At 62.7% G+C, this 11,757-nt stretch overlaps 2 protein-coding genes across 2 annotated transcripts; both read left to right on the forward strand.

Moving 5' to 3' along the window:
* Positions 1–690: 690 nt before the first annotated feature.
* On the forward strand, positions 691–1,836 carry LMJF_15_0520 (putative ecotin; the record flags this gene model as incomplete). Its single annotated transcript, XM_001681913.1, has 1 exon — positions 691–1,836. The coding sequence occupies one exon, from the start codon at positions 691–693 to the stop codon at positions 1,834–1,836; it is 1,146 nt and encodes a 381-aa protein (XP_001681965.1).
* A 3,487-nt stretch (positions 1,837–5,323) lies between these two features.
* Positions 5,324–10,798, forward strand: LMJF_15_0530 (conserved hypothetical protein; the record flags this gene model as incomplete). Its single annotated transcript, XM_001681914.1, has 1 exon — positions 5,324–10,798. The coding sequence occupies one exon, from the start codon at positions 5,324–5,326 to the stop codon at positions 10,796–10,798; it is 5,475 nt and encodes a 1,824-aa protein (XP_001681966.1).
* Between the last annotated feature and the right edge of the window lie 959 nt (positions 10,799–11,757).

An 11,757-nucleotide genomic window follows, 5' to 3' on the forward strand; every position in this document is an offset into this window, starting at 1 on the left:
ACATGACCACCCACGGGGAGGAGCTGCACACGTGTGCACATTCTAGCTTCGAGCTATTCGTGATTGAGCTTGCATGATAATGCAGCTCCACAAACACAAGACAAACCAAGTGGACCCATCAGCCGCACGTACGTATGCGTCTCTGCCTGCGAACGATCACGTGGCACCAGCGAACAGCAGGAGATGGCAGGAAGTGCCACGTGTCTCCGCACCTCCTCTCCCTTCCTCCCTTCATAATCGCTTTCACATCGTCTCCGCTCTCCACCCGCGACCCGAATCGGGAACGATATCGATCCGCGCATCGCACGCTGTGTGGATCCCTTCTCACTCGCTTTTTCTTTCCATATGCGTGCTCTGGGACCCCTTCTTTGCTTCTGCGCTTCATTTATTCACTCAGTCGCCCTCCCACGCACGCGCGCACACGCATCCTCTCCTCATTTCCCTTCATTCTGGAATCCGTTGCGCGCTGTTATCGGAACCTTTTCATCATCGGAACCCACACGCACACCACCACCATCATCACCACCACCACTCCCCGCCCGTGTTGTCCGCGCTTTTCTCAGCATCCGTCTGTAACATCACAACAACACGTGCACGCACACGCCGCGGAGTACGGGTTTGTCCCAGCGAGTTGGCTCTCTCCCTCTTCTCCCACGCTCACCCTCCGTCTTTTCCCTTCTGTCGGTCAGCATGCCCTCCCTCCAGGACTACCACGTGCCATACCCGGCAGCCGCACCCGGCCAGGTGCGCAAGGTCATCTACCTGCCGCGGCAGAACCCCACTGTCGAGCAGCAGCACCTGCGCGTGCAGATCATTCCTGGCCGCCACGAGAACTGCGACGATGGCCGCCTCTACAAGCTCACCGGTTCGGTGACGGAGGAGACGCTGCAGGGTTGGGGTTACTCCTACTACGTCGTCACACTCGGCGATATCTACGCCGCCCATCGCTCCTCGAGCGACCCGGCGCGCGCGACGACCTTCGTGGCACTCGATGAGAGCCCGGTGATCGCCTACAATAGCAAGCTCCCCATCGTCGTCTACGTGCCCGAGGGAGCGGAGCTGCGTTACCGCATCTGGACCGATGACGCTTCACTGGCGCAGAGCATCCAGCAGAAGCCCGAGGCCCCGGCCCTGCCACAGCCACACCTCGTCCCGGTAACAGAAGGGCAGGAGTGCCCCCAGGAGCTCCCCCGGTGCGGCGCCCCCAGCGAGTACGTCAGACAGGACTACAAGGCATCGATGCTGTCGGTTGAGGAGGTGCACCGCCTGTCCAACAACACGCCGCCCTTGATACCGTCGGCAGTGCACGAGTCCGCCCACGAAGCGCATGCGGCGCCACCTCTCCACTCGGCAGTGCTGGAGGAGCACGGGCGTCCGGGTATGGAACACTTGGAGGTGTGTCCGAAGAACAACGGCTCCGAGGGTCGCGAGCAACCCGCGGAGGAGGCCTCGACCTTGAAGCAGCGGAGCAGCAGCAGCTCGTCGAATCCGCGACATCACAGCGCTAACGAGTCGTCTCCGAGCCGCCCCCGCCTGTCGTCCACGGCGTACTGGCCACAGGAGAACTCAAAGACGAAGCGCTCTCCATCTGCCACACACAAGCCGCGCCGCAGCACCGACAGTGCCGCCATCGAGGAGACCGGCGTCGGCACCCCGAAGAAGAATCGCAGCAGCAGCGGCAGCGCGTCCAACAAGAGGAAAGCAGAAGACGACGTCTACGAGAAGACAATGAAGAACTTCTGGAACCGCGCCCGCAGCGACTCGCCACGGAAAGCATCTGCCTCGTCCACGAAGAGCGGCAACGGCAGCAAGGCAGACCCCGTAGACGGGAAGTAGTGAGAGACATGGGGAGGCGGTGGGGGGCCTAAGGAGCTGCACCACATGGGCAGGAGGGGCAGCAGTGCGCACCCCCCCCCCCAGCGTAGTCGCCGGAAGAGAGAGCGAGGTGCGGAGGTGCCTGAAAAATCGGCCTTGAGAGTGTCGATGCTCTGCGCCGATGAGCTCTGTCTCCGGGGCATGTTTAGGGAGCTGTTGGTGAGCTCTCTCCTCAGCACCCCCCCCCTCCCACTACCACCACCACCGTCCCTTCTCCCGCATACTTGAAAGCAATGATGAGCTGTGCTGGCTTCTTCTTCCTTTCTTGGCTTCGTCACTTGCTCCTCTCTCCCCCCTGATGCGTTGTATGTGTACGCAACGTCACATACGGCACCACCGGTTGCCAACACACTCCCTCGCCAGCCCTGCACCAGCATACTTGTGGGGCTGGGGAGAAGACCGTAAAGAGGGAGAGAGAGAGACAGCTCACGCACGCACGGGCACTGCCCAGAGGCGAAGCATCGATGGTCCTATTCTCTCTTCGGCCTGCGTTGGCGAACGCTGTGCGGAGAACATTTTCGTTGCTTCATCTAGACAGCGCATCCCTTCTCCGATGAACAAGTCTGTACGTCGGCGCCCCCGACGGCAGTGCACTCCCTTCTGCCCGCACTTCACGGCTACACGCGGAACCACTGAAACGAAAACCCCACGCACACACACACGCACGCACGCAGAAGTCAAGAGAGGGCGTTACAAGGGCACGGTGCGTGGAAGACAATGATGCAGGCGCACGCGGTGGAGAAGGGCAGGCGATGTGAAGTCGGCGCCAGTGTGGCGAACGTTTCATCCTCCCTCTTCCTCTTCGCCATTCGCCGTCTGCTATAGCCGGTCAATACACGCGCGCGAGACGGCGATGCTGCCGAGTCGTGTATTCGTGTTGGCGTGCCTGCTTGACTTGTTCGATCACGCCGGCGGATCGCCTTTCTCTTACCCGCCTTCCTCGCTTTCGTTATCTGTCCATCTGTCTGGAGCTCGCCGTGGCACTTCGACGCGCCATCGCTGAGGTGTCTCCCAGCCTCACTGTGGTGCGTAGACACGGGCGAACAAGCGACTCGGCCGAAGAGGCGCACGCACGAGTACATACTGGTGGTGGCGAGTGTGTAGGGGGTGTGGGCATGCTTTTCTCCTCGCCCTCTGTGCTCCCTTCTTTTCCTCGCGCCCTCATCAAGCGGTACCTTATGATGTAGCGTCTTGCTTTCTCTGCGTTTCTCCCCCCCCCCTCCTGTAGAGCTCCCGTCATTCGTTCGTGTTCTTCTGCATGCAGTTGCTGCGGCGCATGCGCATCCTCCCACCACCCCTTATCTATTCATTGTCACGTTCTTCCATTGTTTTCAACCGCTGCGCGCACGTGTGTGCCCTCGCCCCCCCCCCTCCACCTACCCCACGCACCCACATCCGCCAACCGCCCTCCTCCATTTTTGGGTGGCCAAGTGCGGTCTGTCGGTCGGTCTGTCTGTGTGTAAATGCGCACGCCTGTGGTCCGTAGAGCGGCGTCTTGTATGGGAGGTGGGGGGCTTGTGATGCGCACGCGTGTCGCTCGCGATTTTTCTTCCGCTTCGGTTACCTGTACGCACGCGTGCAGCTATGCGGTGAGCATTCGTAATGGCTCGTCTTCTCTTTTATGCCTTGTTTTTCTTGCTGGCTCGCTCTGCGCGCATGGGAGGAAGGGAGGCAGAGCCTCAGCGTCTGCGCGTGCGTGTCTGCGTACGTGCATCGCTACCCTTCTCTGTCGCTCTGCCTCGGATGCTTCCGGTGCCTCCTCCCTGCCTGATATTTCAGCACCGAAAACACATCTCTTGTGTGAGCTGCGAAGCAGCGGTAATCATCGACACACACACACACGCCATCCTCTGCCATGACGAAATTGCCCATAGGATTCAAGGCAAGAGTGGGAGGGCGAAGCCGGCGGGCCTTTAAAGGGGGGCATGCTCGGACCTTTTCCTCATTCGCTGGACCGTCCCGAACTCGCGCAGTCCTGCCCCCTCCCAACTGTCTTTTTTTATGACAGCAAGGCACTCGTGCGGGTGTCGCTCGGACAGAGTGCGAGAGCGGGCATGTAGACCGGCGCGCCAGGCCACCCTCTCTTCCTACCCGTTTACACACACATACACTACAGCGGCTGTCTCGCTACGGTGAGTGCGCTGCTACGCAGCACAAGGTTTTTAGAAGCGCCTTCGATGATCTCTCTCTCTCCTAACCTCTCGCCCCCGCCCCTTCTCTCCTGACCTCTCACCGCGTGCATGTCAAGTGCACGAAGAGTCCGCTGACGTGTGCGAGCAGATAGGTTTTCACGAGCACGCCACACGAGTGCACCCACCAAACACTGGAGAGAATGGGAAAGGCCTCACACGGACTCAGAGGCTCTCAACCAACCCACAGCAACGGCTGCATGAGCGTCTCGGCTCACTCGCTGGCACCTCCCCCTCCTGCCCTGGCCGACCCCCTTCACCCCTCACCACACTATTCAGCTCCGCCCCAACCCATAAACACCTCTCTCCGCTCTCTTGGCCTCTCCTCAACCGCCACCTGCTCCTTGAGCATCCCGTCAGGCGTGCACGCAACAAGGCGACTGGAGTGCGTGAACGGGCGTAGAAGGTGTCTCTCTCTGTGTGTGTGTGTGTGTGTTTCTCCGCAAGTACGCCAGCTGCTCGCACGTCCCCCTTACAGGTAGCACATTCTGCTCCCAAAAAATCTCATTGGCATCTTCTAGAAAGCTCTCCCTCTCTCACGCACCCACACAAACACGCACTCTCTCTCTCTCTCCTCCCCTCCCACGTGAGCGCGTGCGTGTCTTTCGACCCCCCACCCCGACCAACCCCACCCCCTCAACCACTCAACACCGATCGACACGCTTGCCTCGCTCGCTCTGCTGGGCCCTCCCTCCCTCCCTTCCCCCTCCTCCTCAGCACGCCGGCCTCTTTATTTTCTATATTCTTCATTGCTTTCACACCTTTCCTGTGTCTCCCTCCTTTTTCTTGCTTGCTCGACTCCCAGGGGTGGCTTTGAGCGTGCGCGTGTGTGTGTGTGTGGGTGGGTGGGTGGGTGTCTGAGCGCCCCGCCCCGAACATCACCATCCTTGATACGCGCAGCTACAGGTATACCCTATCCCCTCGCCTCCTCCTCCCCCCCCCATCGGCCCTCCACCTCTCCCGTCTTCGCTTCGCCTTCTGCTGCACAGATTGCGACGGGAGCCCGCTGCACTGTCAGCTGTCACGTTCACGAAGACGTGCGCATACGTCTGCGACTGGGCCTCTGCGCTCTTATGTGGAGACGGCCCTCTTCGATGCCGTCATGCTCCGCCTCAGCTCGGTCCTCCCCGTCTCACCGCCGCCTCATCGCGACCTCCCCCTCTTCATCTCCTTCGTCCTCCACAGAATTCGATGATGGCGGCGATGCCACAGGCAGTGCATCTGACAGCGAGGAAGCACACTCGCCGCCACGTGCGTGCATGGACGGGTCTCCGACAGACGTGATGGATGGGGCAGAGAATCTGGCAGCCGTTACGGCTGCCGAAAGTGCTGCCAATGTACGCGATAAGAGCGCCGACCATGGGCAGGGATGTGACGATGCTGTTGTGGAGCCCATCCCGGCCAAATCCTTCTCCTCACGCCCGTCGTCCACGCCGGCGACAAGGACGGCACCACGGACTGACCGCGTCGGCAGCCTCGATGACGACAAACGCCAACAGGTAGAAGCGTGGTCTGCCAACTCGCAGAGTCATCACGGCTCGCTGATCTCTGCATCGGTGAAGAAGGACCGCAGTGGCGGTGTATGCGCAGACAACGGCAACGGCGGCGCAGAGGTGCGGCAAGGACAGCAGCTGAGGTCGCCTCTCATCACTTTCACAGAGTCCTCCTCCGACATCATGGACGCCACAGACGTACTACGTCACCGGCACGTACAGCACACCGCCGCACCGCCTTCATGCATCGCCCCTTCTGCTCCGTCGTCCCCCACATGCGGCTCACCTCCGCTGGTCCCGACCGCAGCTACAGAGCATCGACCGCAGCAGCAGCAGCAGCACATCGACCACACGGTACTACGGTCGGCGCTGGACGTCGTGCTTCCCCGCGCGCTCACCCAACGAGCTCCTTCGCTGCAGAGAGGCGCAATGAACCCGCCACTCTCACCGTCCTCCTCTAGGCCGAGTGTGCCGGCAGTTGCACACTCGGATTTGCTCTCCAAGTCCACTTCTCAGCCCGAAACACAGCACACGCGCTCGTCCTCTCCATCCTTGCGCAGCCCAACGCCGCTGGACCTCACGGGACCGCCGAAACGTCGCCCAGCTCGCCGCAGCGACATGGTGGAGAGCACGGAGGCGATGGGAAAAGTCGAAGACCCGAGCGAAGGCGACAATATGGAGCGGCGAGGCAACGGATCTGCTGCTCCGCCCAAGTCCGATCAGTCGCAGCAACTGTGCGCAGCGAAGAGTTGCCAGTGGACACAGCAGAGGCCACGCAGGCTCAGCTTCAGTGGGTCATCAGCAGCGGCGACAGAGGACCACTTCGCCACCGCCTCCCAGGCAGAAGCCGGTGCACTTGACAAGATCTGTGTGGCGCCATCGCCCTCTGCCCCTCCTCCCGCTGTACATTATTCCGCCGCCAACGCGTCTGGAGTACAAGCTGAGGCACAGGAAACCATCGCCGCGTCGGGCGGGTCGAAGCCTGAGCGGATTAGCACGCCAAGAGCTGATTATACGCTGGCATCAAGGGTGTCCGTGAAGGTGTCGCACACATCGCTCAAGCCCGAAGCAGCAGTCGTAGCGCAACAGCAACGGCTGTCCTCCTCGCCGTCACGACATCTTTCATATGGGCTCTTCCCCTCTCCAGAGCCTCTAAGGCACCTTGGGAGCCCTATGCGACTTCGCGAACGGCAGCGGCCGTCATCGCACCCGCTCGTGGGCGCGGATGGCCACGCGCTGCCAGCGCCAGTGTTCCTGCCTGACACCCCTGCCACAGCAACGAGAGCGGCATCGTGCGCAGGGACATCCGCCACAGTAATGCCACTCTCTGGTAGACACGTAGCGCGATCAACGCAAAATCTGCAGCGGCAGCTGTCGTCAGCCGTGCGCCAGAGTATCCGCGGCGCAGACGGCAGTGGCGCTGGCAGTGCCGATGGCGCACCGCCATGTGTGCCGCAAGTGATTCCGACGCACGACAGCGTATTCTTCCCTATGGGGACGGGCGTGATTGCACCCGTGGTGCTGCACTACCTCACCGTCGCCGGCTGGTCCACGAAGGCGGGTGGGCGTGACTACTTCAGTCACCGGCGCCTGCGTGGAGGCGAGGTGGCGGGTCACACGGTGCGCTGGCTGCACACGGCGAAGCCACGTGACCAATTCGTTTTCCTTGTCGCGCCTGTGATACACCGCAATGAGGCGGCGGCTGAACAGCGCCGGCGGTGCACACCCAGCAGCATCGCCGGAGCGTCTCCGCCAGCGAGCGGAAGTGAAGGCGGTGGCGCCACTGGGCCCGCACTCGACGTGCCAAGCAGCGGTTCCAGCACAAAGGCCCACATGACATGGAGCGGCAAACCCCGCGCGACCACCACGACAACGCGCTGGGAATGGAATGCACCCGCTAAACGGCTACAGGAGCTCCGCGCACGCGTCTTCGGCGAAGCGCCGTGGTTCACCTACAGCACCAAAAAAGTGTGTGCGTGCAGCCTCATTGCCCAGGTCAACGACGACGGCGCCCTCTCCATCTCTGGTGCGGCCACGCCGAGCGGCGACAGCCTTAGCGACCCCAGCAAGGACGACGGCGATGACGAGGATGAGGCTGCAGACAGCGCCAGTGGCAGCAGGTCTTGCAGTGATGACGCCTTCAGGCGTTCGCCACGCATGCGGCGTTCAACCCAGTCTCTGTCTCCGTCCCTTCCAGGTGCACAGATGTCAGGGGTGAGTGGCGGCGGTCTGCGCAAGGGCATCTCCCCGCACAGCATGTCACCGGCGCACTTGGCGCGGCAGTCCTCGCAAAGCCCACCTGCAAGCGTGGCAAGTGCGGCATCTTCGCCCACAAGTTCGTCATCGCTATTCGTAGGGCTGGCGTTGTCATCGCCAGGTGTACAGCGAGCGACAACGCAGAATGTCTTACCGGCCATCGTCCCAGCTCGCAGCGCCACCCCTGTCGAACTGCGACGCACCAGCAGCAGCGCCGGGGGTGGCAGCGGCATCTACAGCAGCTACGTGTGGTCACCTGCCACAGGCACGGCGACCGCGGCGAGTGTGGCCTCGCCGGTCACCCCGCGGCAGCCACTGCAGTCGCTCGTTCCTGCAGCGGCGGCAGCGTCCTCGTCGGCGGCCGCGAATACCGCACCGGCTTCTGTCGGCGTTGAGGTGGTGGTGGTGGCCCACGCCGATGTTACGGCGATGGACTACGCCCCACGGCTCACCTCGCAGCGGCTCTCGATTGAGGCCAAAGCCGCTCACACGTACTTCTTCCCGCTGCTCAGCGACGCGTTGGCGTACTACCAGTGTGAAGACGCGATGGGGCTCATGGAAGAGCAGTGGTCTGCCGCGGTGACGAGCCAGATTCCACGCCCGCGTGCGGCGGCCCCGCGCTCCCAGCGGCAGCAGCGCCCACGGCGGCAGCCCAGCCACCTGTCGGCCGCCGGTTTCGGCAGTGGATGTCGCAACGCGAGCGTGCGCACAGCCCCGCTTTCGTCACTGGGAGCTCCGCTTCTGCACCAGGATGGCGACTCACCGAACCTCGTCTCGTCTACCTCGCGGGAGCCGCCGAAAACGAGAGCGGATGCGCACCGATGTCGCGAGGGTGACTGCTGTGAGGCACAAACACCTTGTCCCGGCACGTCCACTGCAGACAGCGCACCGCGTGCCTTGTGGGGCAGCGAGGCGGGGAGCGATCGCACCGCCACCGGTATGAGTCTCTCCGGGACTCCTCTCAGGCTGTATCGAAACCAACAGCCGCCGCACCACACACACACCCTCATGCACCCAGCAACGTTGCCGCCGTCGCAGTCACTGAGCCTGTCAGATGCGCTGCGCAGCGCTCAGGGCATGGGAAGCGTCAGCTGCAGTGGTTCGCACGGCGGCGGCCGGCTGGGCCTCAGCAGCATCACCACCTTCAGGCCCCCGACGCTTCTCCCTCGCGCCGCCGCAACCGCCCGCGTCACCCCCCCTTCAGCGCCTGCGGCCCCTCGCCTGGTTCCCCCCTCGCAGCCGCAGCCATGCTGCCTGTCGCCAGCGCAACCTCACCTGACGTCCTCGCACGGCGAGATAGTTGTCAGCGTGTACACAGCCGACCCTGTCTTCAACACCGTGCTGCGCGAGCTGCTGGTGCCGGAGCCGGGCACACACCCGTACACGGTGAGCGTGGCGGAGCAGAAGCGGCTCCTCTCCATGGTCGAGGTGGGCATGCCGGCGTGGTGCGTCTTCTACAGCTCCACCGGCCTGCCGTACCGTCGCCTGTTTCGCCTGCTCTACTCGGGTCTCACCAACCTCTGGCCATTGCTCTCGCTCGCGGTGGGGTTGTACGACTTGTACAAGCACCTACCGCAGCTGAAGCGCTTCATGGAGCACACGCTGGAGCCCATTACGCGGTGGATGGAGCAGCGCTTCACGATTCGCGTCTCCGTCCTCGTCACGTATCTGATATCCGTCGTTGTCACCATCTGCAGCAGCCTCAGCTCCTTCGTCTCCCAGTTTTACGTGGTGCAGCTCTTCTCTCTGCCGATCGTGCAGCTCGTGCTGGCACTGCTGAAGCTGCCCTTCGTGATCGCATTCGACACGGTGTGGACTTTGGCGACGACCGTCCTCGGCACGGTTGGCCTCGTGCTGCAGGTAGTGCGGATGGTGATCATGGCACCGTTCGTGCTGGTGACGAACTTTGCGTCGCTGCGCGACACGTTTGGTGCTGCCGTACCGATGGCCGTCGAGGGCACGTCGGTTTCGGTGAAGCAGTGGCGCGCGTGGGTCGAGTTCTGGCAAACCGTGGCGTCACCCATGAAGAACGCGGCGCGGGCGTGGTGGGACTCGATGATGCACGTCAGCACCTCGGCCGCGCGGCGTGAGATGTCCATACGGCGGTGGACCTCGCCCAAGCTGGAGCAACTGGCAATGATGGTGGGGGAGGTGCAAGATTGCCTCATCATCAACGCACAGCTGTGGTGGACGTATATTCTGCTGCCAGGCATCGAGCGCAAGGTGCTGCTGAGCGTGATGCTGGTGTACCTGTATTGGCTGTTCTTGGGCATCTCCCCCGAGCTCTGGGATGAAGTCATCTACGCCTCCGGTGTGCGGCACCACCCGTCCCTCAGAAGAGGTCCATCGGCGTCACCGACGGCGACGGTGACGTCGGCGATACAGAAAGAGACACCGGCACCGTCCTCGCCTTTCCCAGTCGCACCACCAGCCAACAGTCACGCGGATGCACAGTACAAGGCTGGCAGCATCGGCACGTGCGACGGCGACAGATATGTGTCGGTGTCAACTACATCTGTGGGTGGGCAGTGGAGCTTGTACGCCTACTTCCACAACCTGCTTCGGGATGCTGGGAGCCACGCGTCTCCCTCCTCCTCTTCCGCCGGCACGCAACCGTCGTCAGCGGTCTCCGCGGAGAAGTGCTCGAGCGCCTCTGGCGTCAGCGGCGTCCGTTCCATCACCTTGCGCCCGGAGACGCAGCAGACGTTTTCAGCCCTCGTGGCCGAGCTGCTGTTACCCAATATGGTGCTGGAGCTTCTGCATCATGTTCGCAGTGCGCTCGCGCTCGGCTGGTCCCGCGGTGTGGCGGTTGCGTTGCGCATGGCGGCGGGTCACGTGCAGGTGCCGCAGCGCGACTGCACTGGTGAAACATGCAACACGGGTAGCATAGACTCCACCACACCCTTCCAGTGCTCGTGTGCGGATTCGCTGGATGCGGCGTTCGGAAAGAAGAGCCACACAACTGCGGACGCGGCGGCCGCGTGACGAGGTAGGTAACTCCACTCGTCGCCGACGAGCTGCCACGCATCTGGCAAGGAGCCGTGACCGCCCAGTGGAGCGACATTGTCGGACGTGAGACACAGCGTGCAGCAGCGGCGGTGGAAGAGGAGGCGCCGCAGGGCGAAGAGACAGCGCCGAGCAACAAGCGCACGTGGAGGAGATGCCATCTCGACACTTGCTGGGACGAGAAGCAAGCAGGCGGGGGCGTGCGTTACTCGCAAGCAAACGCAGCGGCGCCGCTCATCTTGCCCCCGCCCCCCTAGCGTACAGTAAAGATGTAAAGCCGGATGTCGCCGCCGAGGAACATGCGGCGCGGCATACGCCTCTCCTCATATCTGCCAGCTGGGTGGGGGGGGGGGGGGGGGGGCGGTGTGCTGTGGCGGGTGGAGGTGCTGTCGTGTCGAGGACGACAGACACTATTCGCGTCATGGCCACGTTGCCTCGTTCTGGTGCCAGATCAATTATGTTTGACGCGGTCTGCCGCGTTTTCGTTTTCTCTCCGCTGACTGACTCCGGATGCGTTTCCTGTATGCTTGTGTGTGTGTGTGTGTGTGTGTGTGTATGTGTGTGTATGTGTATGTGTATGTGCCTCTCTCTCTCTCTCTGTCAACTGGGCACATCTCCAACATCGCGGAGGCTAGTGCCGCCCCCGCCGCCCTCCATACCCCATACCCCGATCCGCGTGTGCACGCGGCGAGTGCTCGCTCCGCCTCTCAGCATATGCGCATCGGTGTCGGTTCAAAGTTCTGCCATCAACGGCCTCCCATCAGCAGCACGGATGTGCCGTGGCTTCCTCCCTGCCGTGAGCGCGCCCTCCCGCCCGAAGCTCTCTGCCTCTCCTCACGTCCACGTTTTCCTGGGCTCCAACTCCCTTGCCTCTCCTGCAACGCTCACACGCCTATGCATGCGTGCGTGCGCACCAACGAACGTGGCCCCTGGCGCGC

This window comes from Leishmania major, chromosome 15, assembly GCF_000002725.2.
Source record: "Leishmania major strain Friedlin complete genome, chromosome 15".
Classification (NCBI taxonomy): Eukaryota; Euglenozoa; class Kinetoplastea; order Trypanosomatida; family Trypanosomatidae; genus Leishmania; species Leishmania major.